General features: G+C 32.7%; 1 protein-coding gene across 1 annotated transcript in view; it reads left to right on the top strand.

The window, feature by feature from the left end:
* LOC131852871 (phospholipid-transporting ATPase ABCA3-like) overlaps positions 1-14,501 on the top strand; it is a gene marked incomplete at its 3' end in the record, with an annotated part of 54,000 nt that overhangs the window by 21,227 nt on the left and 18,272 nt on the right. The window contains exons 5-9 of the mRNA XM_059203608.1: positions 2,367-2,452; positions 6,187-6,345; positions 7,470-7,698; positions 13,165-13,332; positions 14,125-14,303. Coding sequence (XP_059059591.1) covers positions 2,367-2,452; positions 6,187-6,345; positions 7,470-7,698; positions 13,165-13,332; positions 14,125-14,303 — 821 coding nt within the window. The remainder of the gene's footprint in view (positions 1-2,366; positions 2,453-6,186; positions 6,346-7,469; positions 7,699-13,164; positions 13,333-14,124; positions 14,304-14,501) is intronic.

The following is a 14,501-nucleotide window of genomic DNA, read 5'->3' on the forward strand; positions in this document are numbered from 1 at the left end:
AAGGACGCTCCGTATTTTTTAACTATAAAACAAGAAAAATATTAATTTATTTGATATAAATATAATTGTTTTTATGAAAATATATACAATTATACACTGTAGAGTGCGTGACCACTAAACATTGCTACGCATCGAACAAAGGTAAGTAAGTTTGGTTTTACATTGCTTACTTTGGGTGTTCGAAGTGTGGAAGACGTTCTTCCAGGTCGAAATCGTATTTCTCCTTCCTTTTCCATTTATTATTTTCTTTTCAATAAGTATACTCTATTTTATTTATTACTTTATACGGATCCGTAATCCAACACATTGTGATTATGAATAATTGTTGTCTATGGTTACCTATCAATCAAAACTTCTGTCTCTTGACAATATCATTGTGTGTGGAAATAATTTTGCTTATTAATTTAACGTAAACATTAAGAAATTCCTGCATAAATATCACCGTCACATCCGTATCAAATAACGACGTGACGCCTAAATACTATACCTGTAACTAAAAAAACCTGATATATGCTTATTTTTACTGGTTCCTTGCTAGCGTAGGTACATTCAGTTCGAGGTGAGATGAGCGTAATCTCATCTGCTAAATATATACCAACGTATTGTAGATAAGAACACAATAAGCGTTGTATGTTTATTTTTTATTTATAGATAAAACGAAAAGACAATGTATACGGAGATATATATTAGGAAAGTATATACATAACAGAATAAAGTATAAAACAAGATTGTACTATAAAAGAGTTAGTAATAAAAATACATTTCTGATTAGCCAGATACAACAGTATGTTTATTATTACACATTCAGAGAACGTTTACATTAACACTCCCGCAACGTTGGTTCTCAATTTATATATTCAAATATTCTATATGTACTAAACTGGACGGTAGGAAAAAATATTAATACAAACAACAACGTTCATAACCGGCAAAAATGTCCTACACAAATAAATTATTTTTAATTTGATATGATTTTCATATCGTCTCGAGCAAGCGGTTGGAATATACTTGAACACGTACTAAAATAATAACATAAGCGAGTGCACTGCAGAGCGTAATTGTTATGGAAAACAGTTTTAGATTTTATTTTCCTTGATTTATTAATAAACCAATCAATTTAACATACTATTGATGCTGGAATGTTAGTTCAGTTAAATTCAATTTAATTGTCGGTTTGTAGCTTAATACTATAAAAGTTACTTTATGTTAGGTAACCAATAAAATTGTATTTTTGTGTAAAATTTTAAAACTAATATGATAAAATAAAAACTCACGATTAAACAAATCGATAACGAAGGTACAACAGTATCCCGCTACAGTTGGTAAAATTATGTTTATTTGAAAATTTGACAACTACAATTTAGTCTCTGAGATTAAAAAACATATTATACATAGTTTAAAAACGAAGGAGTTGTTAGAAATAAAAATTGTGTTAGTAAACGACTTATAAACTATGTTAATAAATTATAATCTACAGAGATATACACTTAATTCATATATCTGTGTCCACGTCCAGAAGCACTGGATCCGCAATGCAACGATATCCAGTGCCTCTGGAGCGGACAATCTCATATTTTTGCAATAGTTGTTAGGATGCTGTTTGCGCTCCCCCGAATGCTAGACATCAGTGATGTAACTCTTTTGCGCATTATGGCCTGAAAACCGTCTACCTGACCGCTGCTGCAAGCATCTCTGATGCGCTACAGAATCGAGGGAGCCCCAACAACATCCTAAATCCATTATTATATTGTACACGAAGTGAGATATAATGGAAGTCGTAACTGATGTCCACTGGAATACTGGAATGCACTGAAAAATGTTAGCTGCTTTGTACCAAACTTTGATCAATACATTTTTATATAATAATAATAAAGACATTTATTCAGCATTACATCAGTATTCGTATTTACTATATAACTTAAAAGCTAAAACATACTGGTAACGCCGAATGTGACTCCCAGCTTTTATACTGTAGTATAACTAAGTTATACTACAGCGCTGATTTTCAGCGGGGCCACCAGACTCGAGACAGTGTACGTACAGATTACAAACGAAAATATAAATTATGATTAAGACCATTTTATAAATATGACAATTAATGTATAGTATAGATAAATGCAACTTTCATTAATGTATGTAGTAAAATATAGATTATAATATATATAATAAATATTTTTTAAATGTATAATGTACATAAATAGTGTATATATTTTAGATGCTCATTTTATTTTATATTGAGTTGACAAATCATTATTACACATACATATTATACATATGTATATGCAGAAATTTCTAAATAGTATCAATATAGTCATTGATTCTATAGTAATATTCCTTTCATGTATTATTTTATTTTATTTTTTTAGGTAATGATTACGAGTCTTTCACCAAGTTGCAATGGACGATCGACCGGTCCTACTTAGAAATGCGTACAGGCAACAGTCTCAATCAGGTACTTATGTTTTTTTTTGTTCTTATATCCTTTTTATAGAATAGAATATAATAAGAATATAAATTCTTCATTCAAATAAACTTACATAGTTATCCTACTCTTAATCTACGGCTCTTTTGGAAAGATGTCTCTTCACAAGAAGAATGAGCAAAAAACTTACGTTTTGTTCTTTCAAATAATCGTTGTAATATTATTTAGTAGAAACGTGCGAGTGCGAACTACCAACTAGCACTAATTTATTGGGTTCAAATATTAAATACACAATAAGATTTCATCTTATTCTCAGTTGTAGTGATTAGAGCAGACCAGTTCCTACAAGCATTCACGAGTAGGGAAAAAAAATTATAATGTAAAAACTTGACGTTCATAAGCGGCTAAAATGTCCTACATGAATAAATAATTTTAGAATTTGAATTTGAAAAAAAAAAAGTATGTCGTACATATTCGTATGAGCCAACCATCCAACCAACCACAGCGCTCGATCATACTTCAGGTAACCCAATGACCCAACCTGCCTGCCCGGCATACTTTAGTTATAATTAAAACCACATACAACCCCTTTCAAATATTACAGACTTATGACTTTCTGTCAAATGAAGAACTTGACTTATACATCTCCAGTAAGGAACACGCCAAAAAAAAAACCATATTTGTTCTGTTCACTTTTTGTTATTTATATCTTATATCTCTTAGTATATTAGTTATCGTCATAATATTGACTCGTTGGTCACAACTCCTCGTCTTACTCCTCGTTAAATTATGATAGATTATGAAAAAATTTATCCACACTACCTATATAACATATTCTATGAATACTACAAAAAATAATTGTATATTTTTAGATAGATGTACATTTATAGTGTTCTTTAGTCTAAGCAGGTTGTATCACCGGCTTTCTTACTGAAGCAAAGGACGCTTCGGTAATACTGGCCACAAATAAATACATGTGGCCACTTAAATTTCAAATTTAGAATAAAAAACAATTGAAAATAAGAACTGGAATAAAATGGACGCTCCATATATTTAACTATAAAACAAGAAAATTATTGATTTAATTGTTACAATAAAATTGTTTTTATGAAAATATATACACTCTTAGAGTGTATATATTTGCCACGTGGCCACTAAATAGTACTATATATCGGACGTTCCTAAGCAAAGGTGAGTAAGTTTGGTGTAACATTGCTTACTTTGGGGTGTTCGGAGTGTGGAAGACGTTCTTCCAGGTCGAAATCGTATTTCTCCGTCATTTTCCATTAATTATTTTCTTTTCGAAATATACAGTCCACTCTCTATTTTATTTATTACTTTATAAGGATTCGTAGTCCAACATAGCTTTTAAAATTCTATGTTTGTTTTAGCGCATGTAATACCTACATTATAACTTATCTTCAAATAATTCGCGAATGCCAAAACTAGCGGCCTTCAATTTAAACAATAACATGAATTCTAAAAGTGTATATTTATTTACTTATATATGCCACAGATAAAATAATATACATATTGGTATATAGGTAATAATAATTATATAAATAATCTATAATAATATATAAATAAATAATCTCAGGACAATTCACACAGCGCCATCTAGACCCAAGTTAAGTTAGCTAAAGCTTGTGTTATGGGTACTAGACAACTGGTACAAATACATAGATATGTTTTTTTTTCGTAAATACATACATATTATACATTGAAAATACCCAGACCGATACAAACAATCATACTCATGAATACAAATGTTTGTGCCGTGCGAGGAATTGAACCCGACCATCAGAGCAACAGCGGTGTGCTAGACCACTAGAGTACCAAGGTCGTCAAAGATACATTAATACACACATATATCCGGTAGTCGGCATATAATGATAGTAACCTATCAGATACGTATATATAAATATGCTTTGACATCCGATATTAATATCCGGTAGATAATAATAACCGATCAAACAAAGATCAAATTATTTATACTAGCTATTCGCCCCAGCTTCGCACGGGAGTACATGTATTATATATTATTCCTCTTGAATCACTCTATCTATAAAAACGCTTCAAAATCCATTGCGTAGTTTTAAAGATTTTAGCATACATAGGGACAGACCGACAGCGACTTTATTTTTTATACTATCTAATGATGATGATTCTTTATGCCATTTCATAAAGAATAAAAAATAAAGCACTCACTTGGTAATAGGTAAATAACATATCTTTCTACGTTGATGATTACAATATAATAAATTTCAGTAATTCCCCTCATTTTTGCAGTTTGTCATGGTCATTTATAGCTAGGGAAGACGTGACAAACATACCACGAATAATGAAATGAAAATATCTTTATTCGTGTGGCCTTACACGAGTAAAGATATGGTGAGTCAAGTATTTATATCGTTAATTGTCCAGGGTTATTATTATAATAAGAAATTAATGGAAAAAAAGAAAAATCAAATAATTCAGTAGCCATAACTTAAACAGATCAGTATACCGAAACAGCTAAAATTGTTATAAAAAAATAGGATTTGAGGATAAAAGGTGAAAATTTGGGGTTTTATGTATTTTTTAATGGTAAAATTAAGGGTGGACAACCTTTAACAATTAAAGTTATGAAAATTAAATGGTAGCCGATTCTCAGATCTAATTAATATGCCTATAAAATGACATAAAAGTCGTTTCGGAGGAGTATAGTACATTGTGACACGAGAATTTTATATAAAAGATTACGTGGAACTACACATGTAAGAGGGGAGTCCCCTTCTGATTTCGTTCTGATACTTCTGATTTCGTTCTGTTCGTACGGTTTCTCGGTAAAGAAGTGCCGGTGTCAGGTTGAAAAGTAGTCGTCTATCATGGTGTGCGCATGTAATGCGTAGGAATGAAGAGAATAAGGGCAGAGGAAGGTCGAAAAAGAGATTGATGAACTGTGTGAAAGATGATATGACAAGATAGGGGAGTAAATAACGAGATAACTGCGAACAGGGATGAATGGATGAGAAAAAAAATTTACGTCGACTCCAAATGAAGTAGATTGTTTTTCGATATTAAAATGTAAATTAATATTATTCTAATTTGAAGTAGTCTAGTAGTTATATATTTTTAATATCTAGGATGCCATACGTACCAGGATCAATCAAATCAAAAGTCTATTATAAACACTTATGATAAGTAAAACATAGTCAGTTCGTATTATCTTATTATAGCCTAGTTGTTATATATGTATATATTTTAACGGCCTTTGTCCGCGACTTTTTCGCGTGGTTATCAAAAACACTATTGCGATTATCTTTTGCCCTTTTTTAGATAATTTTAAAGAGGAATAATTCTTTCATACATATTTTGTGAGTAACTTGAACCGTTTACGCAGCGCACGCAACGGAAGCTCTCAAATATGAATAATTTCCCCCGTTTTGCAACATTTTACACTGATGCTTCTCTTCTATTGGTGGTAGCGTAATGTTATATCGCATATCTACTACAAAACTGGTGTAATTCAGAAATTAAAAAATTTCAAATTGGACCTTAATGCCACTGTTATAATGTGGACTTTCCAAAATTTGTAATTTTTAAGTATTATATAATAAGTATGCGATATATAGCTTAAAGCCTTCCTCGACAAATGGACTATCCAACACAAAAATATTTTTTCAATTCGAACCAGTACTTCTTTAGAGTAGTGCGTTCAAACAATTAAACAAAGACTTCAGCTTTATAATATTAATATAAGTATTTTTTCAATTTTATTTTAGACTATCGCCGTGCAAGAGTTCCCGTTCGTGAGCAACGAAGGCAATGAGGAGATCCTGGGCTTAGCCCCATTATTCGCAGTGCTATGTTTTATTTCGCCGATGCTTGCATACGTGTTCCTCATCTCGACGCTCGTCGACGAGAGGTGCTCTGGTATACTGGTGAGTAACAGATTTTTTTAAAATGAAAACAATGAAAGTTTTACTGGTACTGATTAAATAAACTGGCTGTTATATACAATATTCGTCGAATGTCCGCGGTTTCACACACTTAAAATTTATCGCATATGTTCTATTCTCATGTAACAAGCAATATTATTGTAAAGTTTCATTAAAATCATCAATATTGGTTAGTCTATATGGTAATACTAGCTGTTTATGACCTGTCGTCTCGCGCCGAGCGTACATGGGCCGCAGTGCGCGAGAGGGGAGATGTTCCCGCGCAGGCGCCGCGGGGTATGGCCAGGAGATATAAGAAGACATAAATAACAAATAAGTGAACACTACATTGGTGTTTAACAAAAATTATAAAGTACGAATAATGTGGCCAAGTTGTTATAGACGTTTATAACATGAAATAATATCTAATGTTCCTCTTTATAATATTAGTATAGATAAATAAAAAAACAACACCAAGAATTATATGTTTACATTGGTTTAGTCATTAAAGTTAACCAGATATCAGTTGTTAGTATAGTACCTATATAGTGTGTATATTATTTGTAACGAGTTATTATTAGTAGTAATTACGAAAAAATTGCAATTCTTGAACGAATGCTGGATTTTTTCCATCATATGTAGGTATATATGATTTCGCATTAGTACTATCGAAATAGACTTAGATCGACTTCACGGTCTTTTCACAAATTAATGCCTTTCTTTTTAATTTGTATTGGATGTTGGCCATTATTTTGAAAACTATAAGTTATTCATAAAAATTATAACTTAATATAAAAGAGGACAAAAATTTGCTATAACGACAATTGTATATGTATACTAAAATAAGTATAATATTACTAACAAACATAATATGGATGGATATCCGAATTAAATCAAAATATAAATATATATAACTAGCTGTGTTCTCAGTTTTACCCGCGTTAGATTTCAATATGTATATAAAGTTCAATAAAAAATATAGCCTGTGTTATTCTGATGCATAAGCTTTATTACTGTAAAGTTTCATCAAAATACGTTTAGTAGTTTTTGCGTGAAAGAGTAACAAACATCCATACTTACAAACTTTCAAATTTATAATATTAATAAGGTTAATAATTTTATTACAGGAACTGTTGAGAATGGTCGGTGTTCGGATGTACCACGTGGGGTTATCTCACCTTGTGTTTACGATGCCGGCATCCTGCTTGTTCGCTTTCGTTGGGACCATAGTTCTAACCACGACCCCCAACCCGTTCGTGCAGAATTCTAACCCCATGCTCATCTTCCTCATGTTAAAACTACATTTCTGCACCATAATAGCTATGGCGTTTGCTGCTTCGTACATCGCCAGAGATAGTGAGTGATTTTTATTATTCAACTATCCATCATTATTGAAATACTTTATTTGATATTTGTGTTATTATTTTTTTAATTAATATTTTGATAAGGATTAATACCAAGATAGTAAGTATTAGAAACAAAACCACCTCGGTTAGCTAAAGGGTGCTTGAATTAATAATGAGCGTTTCAATCAAGAGGCCGCCACTAGTGTATGTTTCAATATTCTAGTTTGCAATGTCTTCCGGCTAAAACCTACACTCTGTGGTCGTCTTAAATAGCTAGTATCATTTGTTTGAAACGTATTAAATATTGTTTCGAAAATGTCCAATTACGTACCAGATAAAGCGTTTTTGCGGGGAGTTCTTCTTCACGCCAAAAAAGGAAGGGCTTTTTGAAACACATTATCACTGCGTCGGCTAAAATTCGAAGAAAGTCAAAACAAAGTGATTTTGCAGCATGACATACACACGGCCACATATTACAAAACCGGTAAAATCTACCTAGAAACTCTGAAATGGGAAGTCCTACCCCACCCGCTGTAATCTCCAGACATTGCTCCTTCGGACTATTACTTATTCCAGTTGATGACACATGGGTCTGACCCAGCAGAAGTTCACTTCAGACAAACAAACAATACTTCGAACAAACCAAAAAATGGGTAGATGATTGGATTGCCTCAAAAGACGAATATTTTTTTCGAGCTGGCATCCGAAAATTGCCAGAAAGATGGAAAAAGGTAGTGGCAAGCGATGGCCAATACTTCGATTAATATATTTGGAACCATTATTTGAAAACAATCTGTAAACGTCTTAAAAAAACGCTCATTATTAATTCAAGTACCCTATATAAACCAAATGCGATGTAGGACCGTCACTGGGGTACAGGAGGAGGATACTTGCTAAGATAATACAATCGGGGAAGATAGCGATAGCAGTTGCATCGAGAAGTCAGGACTTGCAGCAATTCTCTTAAAGGATGGAAAAACGGCTCATTCTACTTTTAAACTTCTGCTATCCGCAAATCTTGAACAATAATCGTTCTATCCACAAAAAAAGGCCTGATAAATTATTACACGACGCCTCATTATGTAGTAGGAAAGCACCATGAGACACTTTGGATAGAACCTTAAAAGACCTTAGAAACACCTTTGCTGTCATTGGCAGGATTACTTTTGTACTTTGCTGGAGATTTCCGACGGACTCTCCCTGTCATTAACATCGTCTCCCTTATGGACTTGAATTTTAAAATTACTGACGAATATGAGTACTCATCTTCATGGAGTCACTGATAGTGTTACCCACACTAACTTTGAGATGGAATTTTTCCTACTCCAAATTTAAACAGAAATTTTAGGATGAGTCCCTATGTCAAATCGTCCATAATTTAGAAATTTTGATAGATGCACCCTGACATCGAGAATTTGCACGAAAATGGCTTTCATTGGTTGTGTTCTAGGGCAATAGTGTTGCCTAGGAATGATATGATACTATAAATCAGTCAACGAAATAATCAATAATAATAACAGTTAAAAAAATTCCCGGCTTAATAAAAAATTACAAATAAATCGCCACCGTGACTAATATCGAAGACGCATTATCCACAGAAATTTTTACTAAATCCTTCTGGTCTACTACCATACGATTTGACGTCAAAAATCGGAATTTCTCAAAATTTAAGCCCACCGAACACATGCAATGGCGTCCCATTGCACTTGTTGCTTACTAAGGAATTGAAAGACAATTTAATTGTAGACCATTATCACCGGCACGGCAGCTGGGCTACTAGCTCATATCCAAGAATATCAATGATCCCAACTGATCTGCCAATACCATTTAAACGGCTTCAATTTCCGGTTAAAATAATAATAATAATATAATAATAATTCTTTTATTGGAACTAAAAATATATAATATTTTACAAAGTAGGGTAGTGTAACGATAACAGCCACATTAGTAAGTAATACTGTGTCGTGGCCGTCAACGCCCACCTCCTTAAGACAGAGGCGTTAGTGTTCCGGTAGCAAATACAATAAATTTATGTAATAAAAAATAATAAAAAGCAAAGCAAAGCCATGCATGATTACGTTTACAACATAACTTTTAGGAAGATAAATAAGTTAAATTAAATACAAAATTCTTAGCCAATATTCACTAATTAGGTTACCTGTATGTAAAAACATTACAATGAAAAAACTTGACGAACGAACGAATGCTATAATGTAATTTAATGTTTATGATTTGTAGTGAGCATAATTCGATTTGATGTGTTATTATATAGATCTGTAAGTATATGTATCTGTGTAAATGTATATGTTGGATGGTATGGATGTGAGTTTTTTTATACATATTCAAATATATTTCAAACCTTTACGAGATTTTCAATGTCGTCGTAATCTAGTTTCTGAAGCCATTGAAACAACAATATTTTAGATTCGCGGAGTGTATGTGGATAAATGGAAACTACCTTATTAATTTTGTTATATGACACTGAACCAAGATATTAATATTGCCGTCGCACTACTGCAAGATTAGAGATTATTATTATAGGTCTACGTTTATTGTGATAATCATTACCTTTAGTAAAGCTCTATTGGGAATTTCCAATCGCAATAATGTATGTCTGTCTTACGGTCCGACATTACAAATAACTTATCTTTAGTGGGATAATAATATACATTTTAATCAATATCTTAGTACAGCTGTTTAACTATCATAATAATAAGCATTTCCCTGATTTTGGATACTTTTTAACTTATAAAAAAGTGTGCAAGTGCAAAATATACATTTTAACAAAAATATCTTAATACATATGAATTAATATCATAATAAAAACTTAGCGGATTTTGGTTCTTTTTTATTTAATAAAAAAGAACCAAAATCCGCTAAGTTTTTAAGATCTAGACATACAGTCTAGACAGAATAGATAGAGTGACTCAAAAGGAAGGTTTAGGATATATAACGTCCCACTGTTGTACACGGATCTTTAAACGCGCCGTAACCTATATATCCTATCTACACGCGGGCGAAGCCGCGGGCGGAGTGCTAGTCTGAAATAAAAGAATAATTCTAAAATAAATGTAACATAAGTTACTCCCCATTACATAAAATTGTAAAAAATGTTAGTTTGGTGTATGTATTTATATTCATATGCATGTAATAAAAAACGGTTCTTTCAATATTACAAACAGACTCCAATTTTATTTCTATGTATAGATGACCTACAGTATACCTCGTAAATGGACTATACAACACAAAGAATTACGCTCAGCGTTATTCAACATTTCTTCATTTTATTTAAAAGATATAAAGTAAATAAAACTACAAAATGAAGAAGTAAAACTCTTTAGTACAATATCACATGACGTATTTAAAATTAAGAAAAAGTCTAATTTTCTCTTTATTGGATATATTTGTAAGATTTCTTTAGGCCAGCTGCTGCCAACAGCAACAGAGTAATACGAAAAGTCGTGTTACTCTTTTCATTATGTATTCGAAGGACTTACGGAGCGGTTGAATACCAATTCCTGGCTGACTGACTGATGATCAATCTATTTTTTCTTTAGAAATAGGAGTGACTTTTACATTCGCCCCATTGTTGTGCGGTAGTCTGGTGCAGTATGACTAATAGCAGTAGAATAGTTAGAATAAAATATAGCGGCGGTTCTGCCACTTAACATCAGTTGCCGTGCAACAAGGTCAGCTTATTTGCTGTTCTTTGAGTTATATAACATAAGTAATAAACTATTGTGCACTAATAAAAACCAAAGTATAGCAGTATGTCTTTATTGCGACGTATCTACTGGGACAGCCTAATCAGTCTATCAAATGATAACACTGATCTATAGTATAGATTATGCTGATAAAAAGTAAAAATTTTAAATAGTGGCACCTTTTATATTTTTATTGTTTTATTTATTTTTAATGTTAGTAGGTATATTAAAAATATATACTTTGAAAAATATAACAATAGATTAAAGAATAAAGAAGGTACAGAAGGCGATCTCTTCCAGACAACCTTAGGATAGAGAATTTTACTAATAAAGTATTTTACAGCACTAGAAGTACTGTAAAAAGTCATGTGCGTGGGTATCAAAGTCTTTCATATTTCAGCCGACAAGCAGATGCTGTTTTGTAATGTATGTTTCGGTAGTAAGGTATGTTTAAGCAGAAAAATTACAGGTTAAGAGACATTACGAGTACAGATTAGTCCTTGGAATGATTACGCATGAGCGGTATAACCCGCGTTACATGGTAACTTCATGTCCGTAGTATGTTTGCGATCGCAAATAGCCTTATTAGTACGAGATCCCGCTGCAGAATCAGTGTACTCATCGAGTGTTTGCTGAAAACCAAATTTTTACACATATTTATCATTAGGAGAATTTATATCTACCAGGTTGCCTATCAAAATGTGGCCGCTAGTATTTTTAATTAAATTATTAATAATTCATAATCCGTAAGAAATTTCATTGACTTGTTTTTTCAGTAAAATGTCGTTCACTTTACGGCAACATCTATAAAGACTGTGAAAAATCATGGTTGCCGTTGCGCACCTGGCCGCACCTCTTCGCAGCCAGGTGTACACAGGTATGATTTTATTACCGCGTACATTTTGTTGAATAATAACAATCTTGCGGCATTTACACTTTGGCACTTTGGAAGTCCATACATAAGGCACGTAAAATGTTGAACTGCATCGATTCACTCTACCTTTAATATTTACTAAATTAATAGCCAGCAACCCTTATTTGCGGCCAGATTTAATTAGGCAACCGTATATGATAATAAACAGAAAAAAATTAGCTTTAATTTGATATATAAATTATGAATGTACGTTGTGGGTGTATAAATGTAATAAAATCATACCTGTGTACACCTGGCTGCGAAGAGGTGCGACCAGGTGCGCAACGGCAACCATGATTTTGCAGTCTTTATAGATGTTGCCGTAAAGTGAACGACATTTTACTGAAAAAACAAGTCAATGAAATTTCTTACGGATTATAAATTATTAATAATTTAATTAAAAATACTAGCGGCCACATTTTGATAGGCAACCTGGTAGATATAAATTCTCCTAATGATAAATATGTGTAAAAATTTGGTTTTCAGCAAACACTCGATGAGTACACTGATTCTGCAGCGGGATCTCGGACTATATAATGTATTTAAAATTAAAAAAAAATTGAAAATAGAACGTCACGTATACAACATCGGTATTGTTTTGTTTCTGTTTATGAATTTATATACACTTTTCAGAACATTCCGCGGCGTTACCAATAAATATACATATATCTTATGTACAAAATTAACAAAAAACATTATTTTATTATTATATATATTACGATCTTAGCAATATTCCTCCAATAAACAATTCTGTTATTAGAAGTACCCACTTAAGTTATAAACTAATAAATAATTTTACCTTAAATTTATTACCACAATTTTAGTTCGTGGAAAACTTAAACGCGTTTGTTTTTAACAGAGCAATATGTGGTGACAATAGCTGTAGGAACATACGTGGCTCTTTGGGTGCCGACTCAGCTTCTCACGAACGTAGTGATGGACCGGCGACTCTTGTGGCTCACCGGTTTCCTCCCCCACATGCCCTGCTACTGGTTCTGGAAGGAGTTGGGCAAGCTTGAATCCTTCGGTATGTTTTATTCATTTATTATTTACCGCATCTGGTGAGAAATGATGCAATCATTTCTCACCAGATGACCACACCTAGAATGTGACGCGCCCCACAAGAAATCTATTCCACATAGAGTTGGAGAATCCGGGGTTGTATTTCTCCGGGCATATGAAAGTGTATTGCATTTTGGTAATGCGTATTAAAAATGACAACGCGAACCTGTTCAGTGCGAATATATGGAGTTTTATAACAATAACAAAATCAATTTTTAAATTACATATTGGATTATTTTGGTACCAAATAGGTCTCCGCTTAGCTTATGACGTGATAGGGTGCCACAACGCTGGTATTCTAAGGATGAAATACAAATATATTTCAGCCGCCAAGCAGCTTGCTTTGTAAGCTGTGTTGCGGTTGTAGAGTGCACTAACGCAGTTAAATTACGGGATAAGAGGCATATCATCTTAGTTTTCTGGAATAGCCACGTATTAGTGTTATTACGAGACCACAAGATTGTTGTCTACTTTTTTAAATTTGACGCGCTCATTATTTATATGTAAAATTAAGAAAATCACGGGATCTTATTACGCTTTATTTATTTTTATCGTTATTCTCATGGGTAAACATTGCGACAATGTTCCTCCGCATTGTCGCAATATAGAGAACTCGAGGAAAATAAATAAAACGTGGTAAGATCCCGTGATTTTTCTTAATTATCATAAAAATATGTACCGCGTCAAATTTAAAATATACACTATAATCTTGTTAATATTTCTTAATTTTGCATATAAACAATGTTGTGTTTTGTAGGCCAAGGCGTGACATTCTCTACAATGCTGAGCTCGCACACCATCAATAGTCCACCTATAGTTTTGGTTTACTTCTTCATGATGATCCAATCTGGGTTATTTATGACGCTAAACTGCTACCTAAATTATGTGTTACCCGGCCTATATTTACAAGGATTACCGTGGCATTTCATATTCAAGGTAATGACGCAAACTACTATAATAATTAGTCATACAGAAAATTGTCATAATAAATGTTAACGTTTTATATACGAGTGAACTGAGACCCGTTAATGTATCCATTTGCCAGTGATACCTAACTAAGTCATTGGAAATTATGTTTCTGATATATAAAAAAGAGGTTTGAAAGTCTCGCTAAAACTGGAGAATGGATTGACC

The sequence above is a fragment of the Achroia grisella genome, unplaced genomic scaffold, assembly GCF_030625045.1.
Source record: "Achroia grisella isolate CSIRO2021 unplaced genomic scaffold, CSIRO_AGI_Agris_v1 utg869, whole genome shotgun sequence".
NCBI classification, from domain to species: domain Eukaryota; kingdom Metazoa; phylum Arthropoda; class Insecta; order Lepidoptera; family Pyralidae; genus Achroia; species Achroia grisella.